At 35.3% G+C, this 17364-nt stretch overlaps 1 protein-coding gene across 1 annotated transcript; it reads left to right on the plus strand.

Moving 5' to 3' along the window:
• Nucleotides 1-3379: 3379 nt before the first annotated feature.
• On the plus strand, nt 3380-13811 carry Prosbeta2 (Proteasome beta2 subunit). Its single transcript, XM_071592023.1, has 6 exons — nt 3380-3496; nt 3636-3815; nt 3997-4144; nt 6285-6452; nt 8601-8752; nt 13547-13811. Exons 1-6 carry the CDS (start codon nt 3435-3437, stop codon nt 13674-13676), a joined length of 840 nt encoding a protein of 279 aa, XP_071448124.1. The 5' UTR covers nt 3380-3434; the 3' UTR covers nt 13677-13811.
• The last annotated feature ends 3553 nt before the right edge of the window (nt 13812-17364 follow it).

Here is a 17364-nt window from a genome sequence, read left to right on the forward strand (position 1 = left end):
TAATTAGTTAGGTGATTAAGTAGCAGGCTGGGAGGGGTTACTATATCATGGAAAAGGTTTGCTTGGTGTCAGTTTAGTTGGCAGAGGGGTGAGGGAAATACTATAATGGGGAATGTTAAGGGTAAAGAAAATCGATAGTCAAAACGTCTTCTCTGTAATTTATGCACTGAAGGATTTGTAATTGCTCCAATGCATCGAGGTGGTAGCCTTTCTTCTCAATGTGAAGGATTTCAGGGATGAAGTCGCTGCTGTTGCCACAATCTCTCAGGTGTTTGGCAAAGAGTGACAGAGAGATGTTGTTTCTGAAGCATGCTCAGTGCTCCTATAATCTCGTCTCAAATCTCCTTCCCATCTGGCCTATGTGTATCCGGTTGCAGTCTTTGCAGAAGAGTTTGTACACCCCACTCTTGTGTTGAACCCCTACCTAAATAAAAAATATTCTATGCTGAAAAGCCAAGTTGTTTATTTTCAATTTCAATTTGTATCCTCATGCTGCTATTGTTTTAAATACATATATACATATTCTGCTTTGAGAAAACCTATACCATATGGTCTGCTGGTGAATAAATGATGATATGACATTCATCGTCAATCAGTAGTTATGCAGAAAATCTCTTCAAAATTTTCTCGGTTTCTCCTGACCCATCTTGACCAGATTGCCAGCATTGACAGTACCTTATGCATGGACCTTCTCTCTTCCGAAGATCTTCAACTTAATGTCGTAAAATCGCTAATAGAAATGGGCAAGACTGGCGTTCCTCTTCATTTTAAAGGAGTCGTTAAAAGTATATTTGCAGCCATTTGAACATGGAATGGTGTTTCCGTGATTTTGACCAGGCCTTGAAATGAAGATTACTGTTCCAACACAACCCTTGCCACTGGTATAAAAATCCATTTTTTTGAAAGCCTTTTTGCACTGACTTGGAGTCATTTACAATTTTGTCCATGTCTTTCATGAAATTGAATCTGTGTCATTGATTTCAGAGACTAACTTCTGAAAGTTATCAATAATGGTTTTTGTTTTCTCTAGCCTATTCTCCAACACATAAGTCCCAAGAGGTGCATTCCAATATGCATTCATGAAATTAATTATGTCCTTTTGGCTAAATGGAGCCAGACACTACGAAATTGCATTTAAGGAATTTTCAAGTTGTCAAGTCAAGCAATTTACAAGTTCCATAAAGTCTGGTTGGAACAAAGATTTTTTATGTTGCAGTTATTTTTCCTCAGTACTAAAATGAATGAAGTGACAGCAGTTCTGAATTTACGGCATATTTCATCGAAGCCATCAAACAACATCATCATTTCATTATCTCTTTTCCAATAGTTGTTGAAAATCTTTTGTTATAGGGCAGAGCTCCCAATTTTAACAATTTCAAATAGCCGATATTTTACCTCTAATTCTTCAACCTCCAAGTCAGAAGCTGAACAATTTAGCCACTCTAAAAGATGATTCTGATGTTCCTCCATACTTGGATCTATGACTGAAAGCCATTTCTTAGGATATCACCTCTGAATTTTTTTGGGCAAGAAAGTTCAAGTAAATGGCTTTCCCAATACCAGGGTCATCTACTGTCAACATCACATCTACAACACAACTGTCCCTCTGAAGGTTGATATTTTGAGTGGATTCAAGATGGAGTGCAAAGAGACCCTAATGTTTCTTGGCATCTACTGAGGCATCATCCATCCATTTAAAATTTGCAGAAGTGACACGTATGGACTTATCTTGCCATAACTTGAAGTGGTGAAGCATTTATACCGACTGACATCTATGTGTACTTTTGAAGTATCTCCTTAAACATTTCCTCCTACTTCGTTACATCCATTTTTTGTTCTGCATCATAGCAGGGAGCAAAGACATCACAATGTTCAGGATCCTAATGCCTTATCTTATCATTGCCTATTCCTGTATGACATAGATCTTCGAAGTTGACATTGATGACAAAAAAGTATCATTTTTATATTTAGTCAGGATCTATTCATTGAAGTCAACAGAGCTTTGGTTTCATTTCCTAGCTATAAAACACCAAAGTGGACTCCAGATCAATGTGTCCCGCTGACCACTCATCCAAGGGTTATTTACTCAAGGTTATGCCCCCTTCCTTCAAAAGCATGCTGATGACGAGAGAATTCAACTTATTCCTCAACAAATTCTCACTTGATGATGGTTGTTTAACAATGAAACTATGACATGGTTACATTTTGGTTGATAGATGGCGTGGGCATCACATTATTGCACCGTAGATCATATTATGTCACTGTCTGATTCTTCGTATTTCTTATATTGCTTTACATATATTGATCATATTTTCAATTATTTATTAAATTATGTCACCAAAGCGATGCCCCGACATCAGGAAATGACTTTGGCGATGTTCTAAGGAAAGAAAAATATAGGCCATTTGTTATGTTGGCCATTATATATTTATTGAATGGAGAAACGCATATTAATTCAATAAAAAACCACAAATTGTTCATTAAAAAATGGGTCTTATATTTAATGCATATTTTTATAACAAACCTTAGCAAAATGACTGTCAATTTTTGGTTGGTACCACAAAACTCTTCCAAAGAAAAAGAATTACATTAGAATTTTGGTATCGAGTGAGGAATTGTTGCAATTTTGAGAAATATATATATGAAATCTGGCAAATTAACAGTTGACGAATAAGTGTTTCAATAATTTGTGAAACTAGTAACTATGGCTGCTGCAATCACCATGAAAGTAATTTAAGATTATATTTCATAAGAACATTTAATAAGTAATTCAAGATTATTAATTATATTTTATAAGTAATTTAAGATTATTATACGAGAAAAAAATATCAAAATCAATTCTATGAGTGACATCTGAAAAATTGGAAATAAACTGCTTCAAACAGTTTATGGGTTATTAAATTGGACAAATTTTTCTGGTGATCTAATTGTGTTAATTCACGCCCAGCCATAGTGATGCATATAGGAGAAAGACGTTCTTCAGAGAGTCAGGTTGTGGATTGTTGGTCATCACCTAAAAGAAAATACAAATAGGTATCCTGTAATATATTAAATTCTGTAGTAAGGGTTGTTCCACATTGGTCATAATGATGAACCTTGAGAAATGCCTGCACCACATGAACCACCCATATATGCAACTGAACCTATTTTTTGTGAGTTAACGTCATATCCTTTTCACATTTGTCAGAAAGGTGAATATTCAAACGCAGAAAAGAATTGTCTACGCTTGGCGCCCATTAAAACATTTCTTTTAATGTATAAATATTTATAAATAAATTTGAAATTTCCGGCAAAACCTTGTGGTGCCGAGATTGTTGCGTCATCTATCAACCGGACGCCAAACTACGTTAGCTTAACTTTCACTTTAACACGAGTGTTAAGTGTCCGGGATCTCAGGCTTTTGTCATAAGTTGACAGCACAAGTAAACGGAACAATGGCGTCTGTGTTGGTTCCCGAGAATATTGAACCGGGTTTTTCCTTTGAAAATTGCAGAAGGTTGGGAAATTATGTTTTTTTGCATGAATATGTCTTTAACGCTCAAGTGGAAAAGAATCAAAAAATTATTATTTTATGCTTCGCTTTAGAATGTAGTCTCAACAGTTAAAATTGCCTAGTCATGAACTTATGCTTTCAGGAATGCACTGCTGGTTCAGAAAGGATTTCCTTTGCCTAAGTATACCAAAACGGGGACGACAATCGTAGGAATAATTTACAAAGATGGTGTTATTCTTGGAGCTGATACTCGAGCAACTGAAGACACCATTGTATCTGACAAAAATTGTTCCAAGATTCATTACTTATCGGAGAATATCTAGTGAGTAATCAGTTGGTGTTGTAGGAATATTGCTTTGAAACAAACGGGGTTAATGGAAGTTTTTTCCGCATATTTTTCAAGCAATTGGTCATATCTTATATTAGGCACGTTATTCCGTTGTTAACCTTAGTATACTCTGTAATTTCATCGGTTTTGTACTGAAGTTTTGCTTGAAAAACAGCTGCTGCGGTGCTGGAACCGCTGCCGATACTGAAATGACAACACAGATGATTGCATCTCAACTAGAGCTTCACCGCCTTAATACTGGCCGAGTCGTTCCTGTTGCTACCGCCAATCGAATGTTAAAGCAGATGCTTTTTAGGTATCAGGTATGTTATTTTCACAATGACATGGAATGGTTATCTTTCACATTAATAATATTCATGCTGTAGAAATTCGATATAGTTATTCAGAAGTAACATAATTGATTTGTAATCATTCTATTTAAGTTATTATAAACTGCAAACACCCTAATTCCTTAGCATTCCAGAAGTCATTTAGGTAAACGTTATGTTTCTAAGGTATTGATTTTGACCAACCACAAAATTGCTGGATAATTTGGCCCATTCAATACGATGCGTTTGTGAATTTATATACCCTGCAAGCCGCCGCTAGGGTGCATGGCAGGGGGTGAGCACACATCAGACTAATTTTTACCTGAACATGACCCTACCATGATCGGACAACGATATTATGATCCCCTATCGCTCGTGGAAAAATGACCCCTTAACTCTATCTGTTATACATTTAATCTCGCTAATTTTATTAGCACGATCTCACTTACTGTTGTATGATTGGGTTACTATACAATTTCAACGTCATGCCTAAAGGGACCTTCCAATTAATGCAAGAGCTTCAATCTTTTATTTGACCTTTGCTCCATGGGTGATTACCAGTCCAGCTGCTCTAATATTATGGATATGCTTCGAAGTTTATCATAACACTGTTTTGCAAAGCTATCTCCTCGATGCTGTATGCGATCCAATTCTTCAATCAATCCAACTTCGTGAGGATCGCATATACTTGCAGCATATTCTGAATGATCTGGCCATACTAAATCATCTCAATTAGAAATAGATATTTATGCTATGGTGATTACAGTCGCTCAATGGCTGCATGTAAATATTTTACAACGAAATGCAAGAAAAACAGTTTACTTGGTATTTAGTAGTAGAGACCTTCAGTCAAATATTTCTGTAGAAATAGGAAAACAATTGATTTCTGAGTTGGGACATACCACCTTATTGGGTTTAGAAATGGACACCAAGTTAAGCTGGAGGTTTCAAATAGAAAAATGTAGTAAAAACTTATGTTCAACCCTTATCCTTATAAAAAATCTTGCCACCTATTGTAATATAGAAGTATTAATCCCAGTATACCATGGTATATTTGAGTCCATGGCTCGAAAGGGCATCGTCTGCTGGGGGTGTTCAGCAGATGGAAACATCAATAGAATATTCACACTTCAAAAACGTGCATATTTAAACTAAATGCAAGAAAATCTTGCAGGGAGTATTTCAAATGTTACAAAATCATGACCATTCCCTGTGTATATATATATGTATTATGTGATTTTGTTAGCCTGCACCAAAACCCCTTCACTGGTCAGGAATAGGGATGTTCACAAGTACGACACCAGGGGTTACGATAATTTTCATAATGGCCATTGCAGAGTAGCAGTACTACAAAAAACCCCAGAAGTTTCAGGAAGACTGCTGTTTAATCGACTTCCTGAAGAGTTAAAACGAATACTCCCCGAAGAAAATAAATTCAAAAAAATGTTGAAAGATTTCTTTGTAAATAATGTTTTTTATAGCATCCAAGAGTACATAGAAAGAGCCCATGTAGGAAATTCCTTTTTTTTTTAATCTTTAATACTCATATATTTCATGTACATAATTATTCCTATGAATATGTGTATGTTAATGTACCAAAAAATGTAATTGAATCTTAACCAAGCCCATACCATTATGTATTGTTCTATGGCGAATAAATCTATCTATCCATGAGGCCTAACCAACGACAGATAACATTTATCTTTGATCTTTTCATCACATTTTCCCATTCAACACATGCCAACACATTCCATTTTGGTGTTCCCCAAGCTGTAAGCTTTCGGGAGGGAATTGCTCTTTTTCCAAAAATTTATCACTACGCACTTTTCTAACTTTAATTCTAATTGCCAAGTGTTGCACCGGCATTGTGTATAGCATTAAGTTCATCTAATGAAGCCGCTGAGTCCCCAGAGTCACAGATATCATGGTACACAGCTACATCATCAGCAAATAATCGTATCTTACTTGTGACTACAGAGTCAATGTGGTTAATGCTGCCCGGAAGTATTAGTACATTAAGAGACCATTGCCGTGTAAAGCAAAGAATTTATTGTAAGGGATGTTCATTGAATTATAACGACCTCTTAATGTCCACACCAAGACTTCTTTGAAGTAATTGATTGAGATTTTTCAGGGATTCATTGGTGCTGCCCTTGTGCTTGGTGGTGTAGACTTATCAGGTCCACATCTGTACTGCATATACCCACATGGATCTACGGATAAGTTGCCTTATGCTACAATGGGTTCTGGATCTCTTGCAGCGATGGCGGTTTTTGAGTCACATTGGAAGCCAAATATGTCTGTAAGTAAACGATAATGCATGATATACTAATGTAAATATTCCATCTTTAGATAATTACAGTTTTTTTGGAGGGTGAAACAAGTCTTGGGTCCAACAATTTTTTGCTGAAATTTAAAATAAAATTGTTGTGCTAAATGAGATTTCTTTTATAACAAATAGAACTACCCTTGGGTGAAACAATGAATTGACATAATGTACATTATAATTGTATATTAGGTTCGAGAGTGCTTTCCATTAGGAAATTTTCCCATCACACTAGAGTTGATGCTAACCACTGGTCTAGATATTTATAGTTCATCTTTGCAATCATTTAATGGTCAAGAAGAATAGATAAATGCCAATTTTTGTGGTGTCAAGGTATCAGTTGAAATTGTTGTAAATATATGTACATGTACCCAGAAAACCCTTATTTCCTGCTGACATTTTCCTTATCCAATTTTTTGTCTTGCTCAGCCTCTCCGTATTTTTCTTTACCTTTTTACCCATATTCCCTTCAGTTTGCCTGCTCTCTCCTGACTTTTTAATTTCCATAATTAATATTAGATTCACTATACAATCTTAAAACAAGATTTGAAATTAATGTACTGCATATGTGATAACTTGCTGTTTTGATGATGCATTTTTTGTGCAGTTCTGGCATTATCTCGGTTGAGTGCATTGCACTAACGTGTTGCAGTGAAAGAATTTCAAAAACAATGTTGTTTGTCTGTAAATATCTTAGGCATTTTTATGCTTTTTCCTTAGAAACGGTTAAGTTTATCAGGTTCATTATGGGCGTAGGAGAGGCTACAGCAGCATTTTCCATGGTTGTAGCTGATTCAGACCTATGGCATAGAATCATAGGCATAGAAGGTTGAGATAATTAGTATGAGAGTAAATTTTGAGTGGAGACAATCTGTTAAATGGTGTTTGGTATGGTGCCTGAGGAGTTGGCTGCTGAAAGTAGAGATGCTTATAATAATTTTGGGTATGACAAGGCAAATTCCACTGGGTAAGGCTAGTGGTAAAATCAAAAACGCAGACATTGTGATGAGGAAAACACTTGTGAAAGGAGGTGAATTCTCATGGTGCTTAAGTACGCATTAATTTACCAACGAGAAGAGTTCTTTGAATAATAAATTATAAAGACTTTGGGAATCAAATGAATAACTTAGTGTTTCACAAATTTATTTAATATATACAACTTTGGTTTCATCACATCATGACATCACAGTATAGGCTCTGTTCCAAAAAAGAGGGAAATGATTATGTAAAAAATTTATTACAGATAAAAATACGAATTAATAAAATTCTTCAAAATGGAACCCTTGTGCATCAACACATGGATGCCAGCACCTCTGCCAATCATGGGAGACTTACTGGAAGGCATCAATGGGAATTTCATTGAGGCACCTAATCGCGGCCTCTTTGACATTATCTAGCATTCCCAAATGGTTGCCTTTCAAGCTCCTTTTTATTTTTGGGGACAAAACTTAGTTCGGAGGCACCGTATTGGGGCTATAAGGCGGCTGGGGTAGTGTTTCCACCTTGTGCTTGCCCTGTTACTTGATTGTGAGGAAGGCGGTGTGGAATGGCACTTTGCCTTGGTCTGTCCCTGAGGCACAAACTGTTTGTGGATAATTGCATCTGAGTCTACAGAAATAATTAATATATTAGTTATTTTTTAGGCAGACCCTGTACATAGTCTTAGATATAATAAATGCAATATCTTCCATGTAATAAGCAAATCTCTCTCTTCATGAAAAGTTCGAAATAATTGCCAGGTTATCCTATGTGTAACCTGTGCCCATCCAAAACCTGCTTTAATTGGTAGATTACCAATTATAATAATGTGTCCTTATTATATCAAAATATTTTATTGTATAAAACAAGTAACTATTGAACACTAGTGTAATGCAGGGCAATGTTGGTGTGATTTAATCATGTCACTGTTATGTCATGTGTTTTAATTCCAAAATTGTCCCTTATTAATATTGAATTTTTGGCTTAATTAATTTCTCTTATTAATATGAGAACTTTCCTCTTGCTACAAATGTTTTCTTCGTGAGATATGAGAGTTAGACATAAACATCAAAATGCATGTTAATTTTGTTCTGGTTGTTATATAATATTGGCTACCAGTATATTTATACAATATTTAATTTACAGGAGGAAGAAGGGAAAAAATTGGTTCGTAATGCCATTGCTGCTGGTATTTTCAATGATTTGGGGTCTGGAAGCAATGTTGATATTTGTGTTATAAGGCGTGGCAATGTGGAATACATTCGTCCTTATGATCAAGCCAATATTAAAGGAGTAAGGTATGTATTTAGTTGATGCATGGTACACTTGAAATAATTAGGGACAACTCCAACCATTATAGTAGGTGCTAAAGGGAACTTCAAAGTGGAGGGTAGCAAACCTCATTATCTGCAGATGTCATAAAAACAGTTGTGTGCTCCAAGTGGCATGACATGATTTTGAGGCCGAAGGATGTAGACTGATCTTAAACCAAATTCCTCCCTTTCACTTTGTAGAATTCTTGTCTAGCCTTGATAAAATCAATTGACTACATTAACAGATATTACAAATATTGCTCTTGAAATATCTTCATATTCAAATTAAAATGAAGTACAATGGTGTCCTGGAGAAAGTGATTTGAACCATTGTTTTAACTATTTCTATTGAATGAAATAAATAAAATTTACATTCCTTTTTAGCATAACTATCAATGACATCCTCATTTGTCTGTGTGCCACGTAGCTTCTTCTATAGTAAATTTTTAATTTTTGGCAATGCCAGTGAAAATAGCATTGTCTGCATTGATTGTTGCAAAGGTTTTTTTTTTTCATTTAGACCACTGGATGCACACTGTAGAATGACTGGGAGAATCGATACAAGTTTCCTCCAAATGCAGTATGAATTTTGCAGGAAATGTCACACATCCCAAGGAAGTTTGAATGTTTGTTGACTCAAACTCTAATTTTCTTTGTCAGGATCTTGATTAGAGCCAGAATGAATGCATTATGTCAAAAAAAATGCCTCAATAGCTTTCTTTGAGGGGGAAATTGCAAATTAAGGAAAAAATACTCCTAATTGTCATAACTGTTTGGTCCAAAAGGTTTGAAAAATGCATTGTTGCTTAGATCAGATGTATTCTGCCTCATAAAGTCAATTACAGTATGCCGTCATGTGTACTTTTCTAGGGACCCTAGAAAAATGTGTAACATGTGGATACAAATAGCAGGAAAAGCAAACTTTTCACTTTTACAGCCTTAATTACTGAAGTCATTGTCTTTAATGTCGTTATCATCATGAATAACTTCAACTGGAATTTTTTCATCACAATCAACTTAAAATCCTGTCTTCCTAAAGCATTTACTACCTTGATCAAAAATTTCCCGGAATTTATTCAGAAAATTAAAAATACAAGTTTATTCATCTAAATCTATATTGTCCCCTTCAAAGTAATCCCCATCGACTGCAACACACTTATGCCAGCGCTTGATCCAATCCTCGAAACATTTTTTATATTCGGTTTTCGGTATGTCCATCAGTGCTTCCTGCGATTTTTCCATTACTTCCTCTCGGCTGCTAAAACGCGTTCCCCGTAATGGTTTTTTAACTCGATTGAACAGAAAGAAGTCACAGGGAGCCAAATCAGGTGAATTCGGTGGCTGTTGGATGGTATTTGTTGCATTTTTCGTCAAAAAATTACGAATAATGATAGCACTGTGCGACGGTGCGTTATCATGGTGCAAAATCCACGAGTTTTCTGCCCACATTTCTGGTCTCTTTCGGCGAATTGCTTCACGCAAACGTCTCATAACGCCCAAATAATACTCTTTGTTTACTGTCTGGCCTTCTGGCAAAAATTCATGATGCACTACACCGTTGTAATCCATGAAAACCGTCAGCATTGCCTTCTTTTTTGACTGAAAACGACGTGGTTTCTTTGGTCTCGGCTCATTTGGTGAACGCCATTCACTTGCCTGATGTCTGGATTGCGTGTCGTACTCATAAACCCACGTCTCGTCTCCAGTAATGATCCTTTTGATGAATGTGGGATCGGATTCAGCCTCGCAAATCATGTCTTTTGCGACGTCAACACGGTCTCTTTTTTGCATGAAATTGAGGTCTTTTGGCACCAACTTTGCTGCTACACGACGGAAACCCAAATCATTAACCACAATGTCTTGGGCGGGTCCATAGGCAATGTTCAAGTCCTCCGCTATTTCTCTGATGGTTAATTTGCGGTTATTGACCAACATTTCTTTTACTTTATCAATTTTTTCACCGACTTTCGATGTCGATGGTCTGCCACTGCGTTCATCATCTTCGATTGACTCACGACCACTTCTGAACCGCTCGTGCCACTGGTAAACGACCGTTTTTTTTTAGAGAATCGTTGCCGAAACACTTTTCCAACATTTCCAACGTCCGTGCACCACTAAATCCGTTTTTTACGCAAAATTTAATACAAGTTCGTTGTTGCAAATTTAAATCCATTTCTGCAATTGTAAAAAATCGCCAACACACACAGAGATAGATGTACTCTTGGCTACGTAACTTTTGCAAATGTCAAGTTATGACACTAAGATTTAAAGGGAATATCGACAACAGATGTACCAATTTAACAAAAAAAACAGAACTCAAATCGGAACGATGGGAGCGCCACACGGTGGTTATTCCGGGAACTTTTTGATCAAGGTAGTATACTTGTATATTGTAGAATCCTTAACTTGCTTCCAAGCCCATGATATGCAGTATAAAGCATCAACTACATTCAATGTAATTGCCTTTATATTCCTGCCACAGTCATGCAGAGATATGAATTTTGGTACAATCATTCTTTGATAAGGGGCCTTAAATGATTGAATTATACCTAAATTCAGTGGTTGAAGCTCACCAGTACTGTTCACGGGAAAAAATTGTATCTGCATTTCTCAAGCTGAGTAGTTTTCTCCCTTTCACACGAGAGGAGTTCAATTTATAAGTCCAAATCTCATTGACTTTATCCTCCAAAATTCAATTACTTATATGTACTTATGGATTTTGAAACTTGATAACCAGTTCAAATATAAACTGAATACTGGAATTTGAACAAATCTGGTAGAGTAACAAGTAATTAAAATGTGTTTGTTGTGTTTACCCATAACCTTAAAACCATAGCAAAGATTTATTGTTTTCTGTGACCTTCTATACTCTGTCTAATGTAAGAATAAAGAAAAAACAGGGGACTACGTAAGGTTAAAAGAATGTTCTTGGAGGTTTTATAGAAATGTCCCATTATCTTCCATTCTTATGGTAAAGCCAAGCATCAAAGATATTTAATTTAAGTGTTGGATGGTAGGGATGCAATTGCTTAATCACATTCCTTATAAAGTGGTTTTCATAGTGCCAACGCAAAGCTTTTAAAATCAAAATCCAAAACTGATTTAGTAGATCAACGTTTCTGTCATTCATTCTCAGATGATATCTCTTTTATGGTTTATGTTCTCACTACATATGAAAGGAAGGCATGTGTGTATTTCACAATTACAACCATGCCTTAGTTCACTTGGTACCAGTCATTTTTCTTATTTAATACCAGGCATGTAACCACTACCCCCAACAATATAAGAGCAGGTTTTTTCTTCCTACAAAGAACATTCTGAGATCAGAAAAATGGAAAAACCACCATGCACTTAAGCAACATACTACCGATATTTCTTGCATGTGTACAATACTTTGGGCCATGTCTTGCCTGTCAAACTTGTTACTAAGCAGATCAGATCTTATAGATTTAGGCCACTAATGATTAGGTTTGTCACTCTGCTGGACCTATCAGTCAAATTGAATATTTCTGCATTATTAGTTGATGAAATATCTTTCCCTTCATTTTGTATAATTGAGGATGGACTGACATTTGTCTTTCCAGATCTGACAGATAATGCACTTGCGTGTAGCTAGCTAATCTTCTGGTGCTGGTATCTGGATGTAGAACTATCCATATGCCTGATGAACCTTGCATTTTCTCTCAATTGCGACTGTGCCTCTGATTGGCCAAATGGATAAGGGATGCAATATAGGGAAACCTCCCCAAGTAATTTTTTTCCATATCGTCGAACTTGAGGACTGAAGCTGCGAGTCCTTAAAAACATCACTGAGTGAATGAAAGCTATACAGAGGAATATCTCTACCAATTCTGAAGTACATAGGATATCATCATATCAATATAGCTATAGTGTGTATGTCATCTCTTTCTTATCTTTCCTTTTCCATAAGAACCAAATTTCGGTCACTTAAAACTGTTAAAATTAGGGCCCATTTAAAATCCTTAAAATTTCAAGGTTATTTCCAGCTAATTAAATGTGCTGATTGTTGTTTGATAAATTATTTTTTTTATAATTTTAGTAAGAAATTCAAAAGAAAGTTAACGAACTGGCTACATATTTATAATTCTGTCTGGGTTTTATTCTGGGAATTATTTCTCAGTTCATGTGATTAATTTTCAAACCTTTGATCTATACCCAAATAATTTCACTATCAAAATTAAATCTGGAACCTTAGCATGTCATTTATTTCAAACTGGTCAGATCTTCTCCTACTTTTAGAGTGGTTTGAATTCACATCTAAACCTTAATCTGGAAAAGGGAAAGAGCATGCAAAAGATTCTCCTGATAGTATCATTAATGCATATTTTTTAAATATTTTGTGAAGGTTTGAAAAAATTTACCTTTCAAAATTTTATACCCTGGGAGTAAGTATAATTAGCTTGAAATGCTGAAGAATTTTGGGACGTGATTACCAATGTCCTTGTTGAAAAATTAATCATTTTTTGTGTAACTATTGCCCGCAAATTCCTCCAGCTTATCACTTATTCTGAACCAAATTTTGAAATTATCCTGTGGCCCTATGATTAAAATGGGTAACTTATAATGCATTGGGACTAAAGAAATTCGGTTAAGTGAATTTGCATTGTATGCATCTAAAATTTTGTGTGTTCTCTACACAAACTAGGTAATCATAATCCTGGGGAATGCTTTTTAATTCTACATTCTTATGTTTGTGATTATATTTTTCCATTTGTTGACTTGTATTCCAGCCTTCATATAATGCTGCTCTTGTTGCAGGCAAGGCTCTTATCGCTACAAGAGAGGAACTACTGCAATCCTTACCTCAAAAACCATCCCAATTGTTGTTGAAGAGATTTCAGTGAGGAAGATAGAACAGCCAGAAGAAGCAATGGATACATCAACATAATTTTGAATACAAAATGGAATATTGGATATTCCAAAAAATCTTGTTCTTGTGTTTTAAATAAATTTTTTGTCCATTGATATTGCCTCATGATAATTAAATGGCCTGGTGTAAGATTGAATATTTTTCAGAATTCTATGCAAAGAGGTAATTTTCTCCTTATTTACATGAAAAAACCCACCTAAATACATAACAATTTTTCTGCTTTACTGTTTTAAAAGTTGACCGACAAGTTGAATTTAAAGTTGTATCACACCTTGGGACTTGAAAAAGTGCTATTAATATTTTAATAAATTGGACTCAATAATTTGAAGTGTATTAATATGGAAATATTTTGATCTAGTTTTTAAAGCATCTTTGTGCTGCCTGTTCAGATAAAGGTTTCCCAGGAGCCCATGGAGCATAGTAGAAACTTAACTTTTGCCCAGATGATGTCAAATATATTAAAGGATAATTATTACCCTCTCAAGTTATCTCTAATTTTAATAGTTCACTTTCCTTAGTGCCAAGAAAAACCTTAACAGCTGGGTGGGTTGGGTTTTGATTCAAAATATTTTTGTACGGTATTATGGGCATTTTACTTGCCCACTGTATTGGTTACGTATGTGTGCATATTCAAATGAATAGATAAACATTCAGACAATGAAAGTAGCATTTCTGGTTTTCTAAAGAATTTTACTAGTGAATAATGGCTAAGCCTAGTGTATGGTGTCAGAATGATGACTTCACTGCAGAGCTTTTATTAAATGAAGGTTGAAACCTAGCAAAAATGTTTAAAAGACCATCCGGCTATTAGATCGGCATTCATTTTGATAATTATTTATGATCTAAGTGAATGCTGATCTAAGTGATGTTTGAAAGTATGTACCTCTTAAATCAAGTGCCTCTCTGTACCATCCTAGAGAGGGAAATTATATCTACAATCTAAGTATTACTTTGAGCTCATTGTGTCAGCATAAACATTTCATTAGTATCAATATTGATTGGTGGTGGGTGAGGGTTGAAGTAGCATTATACCGGTTAGATAATGCAACAGGTACTGTTGGCTCACTCAAATTGTAATTGAATAACCGAAAACAGCAGCCATGTTGAAAGTTATATGGTTGGGTTGCTGAAGGAGCTCTTGCAATAACTTCTACATAATACACTGCATGCCACCACAATGGTGTTAGGTGGATGTCGAGTACTAGCCATTCATGCTGAAATATGCCCTTAATGCAGTAGCCATTTCAATATGCCATTGCAGAATTTTTATAATTTTTCAACAATTCATTAAAAGGTATCATTGAATGCTGATCTTTTATTGTGTGATGCAGTATTTGAAGCAAGTAGAGTCCTGGTCTCCTCTCTCCTACTTGGTGTGGCATTTCATCACTGCCTGTACTAATTCTTCGATAGACTTATTACATCATGTGGAATTCAAATCTTAGCGAACGAACTTTCACAGCATGACAATGGTATTGATTGCCATTTCATTGCAGTACTATATCAGTGAAAAAGATCATCTTATTACTAGATTTGTTTTGATTCCTTAGCATCACCATTTCAGATATAATTTTGATGAATTCTGTCTCTTAAAGTTTGAGAGAATGTATTGGAACAGTTGCCATATCTGGGGTAAAATGGCTGTAATGGGAAGTTCTAGAAGAAATGTGTTTGTAGATGAAGCATTTGGAAAGAGAAGGAAATAGCTTACAGGAATATTTAGCAAATAATTAAAAAGGGAGCATTTTACTGTATTTATTTGAAACCAGGTCTAAAGGAGACCAGAGGATGGGTGTGTACATATTAGAGATGCTGTCGGTTTGGAGGAGAATTGAGAAAGTAGGTTGGGCTTAGGTAGGTAGGGAAGAATAATGGTTATTATTATTATTATTACTTTTTATTTGCTCATAGATCACAATACAAAAATACCAGGTGGGTGTGTATGTACATGATATAAGGCACGTCAAAGAGGAGCAAAGACACAGGCTCAGTTAAGATATATAAAAGAAATTATGCTCATAGTTACATAAATGTTTGTTACAAACCCACGAATATTGGCTGTAACATGCAATATCAAATTCAGAAAAATCATTGATCATTAACATGAATCAGACCATGACCAGTGCTAGAAACTAAAAGTATGAACTTACTGGTTGGGAATATTGTTGAGATATTCGTCAACTGAGTAGAACATATTGCGCTGTAGATATCTTTTTAATGTATGCCTGAATGCAGCAGTTCCCTTTGTATCCTTGATACTTTTGGGTAGTTTGTTATATAATCTGATGCCCATTTCATTGGGTCCTAATTTCAATGCTTTAGTTCTTATAATCCCATAATGGAAGTCATTCCTTCCTCTGGTGTAATGATGATGATAGGCAGAGTTAAGAGAATAGTTGCCAATGTTATTTTTTATACATAGAATTAAAAACATAATGTAGATGCACGGGAGTGGTAGCAAATTTAATTCACGGAAAATAGGCCTTGATGGAGCATTGTGATGTTTCCTGGTGATGATTCTAATAGCTTTCTTTTGCATTTTAAAGATGGTTTGAGAAATATCAGCTGATCCCCATAATATTATACTGTAGGTTATATTTGAATAAATTTCCCCATAGTACAAATTGAGTAGTACAGTTTTACTTGCACTTTCATACAGTTGTCTTAATAAGTAGCAAGTTGAACTCAGCTTGTGTTGAAGGGCTTTTACATGAGTATCCCAAGAAATATTTGCACATAGAGAAATACCTAGAAATTTGCATTCTGTCACATGCTCAATTGATTGGTCATTAATTTTTACCAGCAGATTATCTGACACGTTCTTATTGCGGTTGAAGTTAAAAACATGATGGGCAAGCTAAAGATATTGCTGAAAAAAATCTGAAGAAGGCTGAAAAAGTATGTGGAGGTGATATTGAGTATTGGGATACCAAAGGCCTTAGTGGAAATCATTATGCTAGGTAACTGGGAGATACAGGATTAAGTTTTCAGAAATGAAAAAGGAAATTATATAGGACAATCAGTTAGAACTCTGCATAAAGGATAGCACAAAGAAACCTTTGAACATGGAAACCTTAAACTAATAATCATCGGTTATCATTAAATCCAGGCTTTACCTTTTCTGGATCCATTTTGTTTTTCGCTGTATATTTATTTGTTTTGAATGAAATACACAGAACAACAGTTGAGATAAAAACATTTTATTTTCTCCAATATTGTCCCTGTACATTTTTTAAATGATATTTTGGCTGGAGTTCCCAATCCCCAAGTTTATCAATAGCGAATTCTCTGATTACACAACTTAAGATATTTCATTTAGTGAATTCATCCGATGGAAATTATTTAATTGTTGAAGCCACATGGTGATGCATACATAATATAATACTATGACTCAAAGTGGCGGAAAGCATGAAATTTGGTGGACATGATAAGTTATGGGTTGAACCTCCATGACCAGTGGTCCACAGCAATAAATACTGTAGTTGTTGGAGACTTCTAAAACCTACATTTAATATATAGATTTCCTATGATGCTGATATGAAGGATATAAGATAAGCAGGGTAGTGGAAGGGTTCTCATTTGGTATAAAGGTAGGTATATAGGAAATTGAGAAGAAAATGTGAGGGCAATCAATAGCATTAGCACATTTGAGGGACCATCCAAAGCCTATCTTTAATTGCTTATTAATTTATAATTGGTGACATAC

This window comes from Hetaerina americana, unplaced genomic scaffold (assembly GCF_022747635.1).
Source record: "Hetaerina americana unplaced genomic scaffold, ioHetAmer1.1.p SCAF_1, whole genome shotgun sequence".
In the NCBI taxonomy this organism is placed as follows: Eukaryota; Metazoa; Arthropoda; class Insecta; order Odonata; family Calopterygidae; genus Hetaerina; species Hetaerina americana.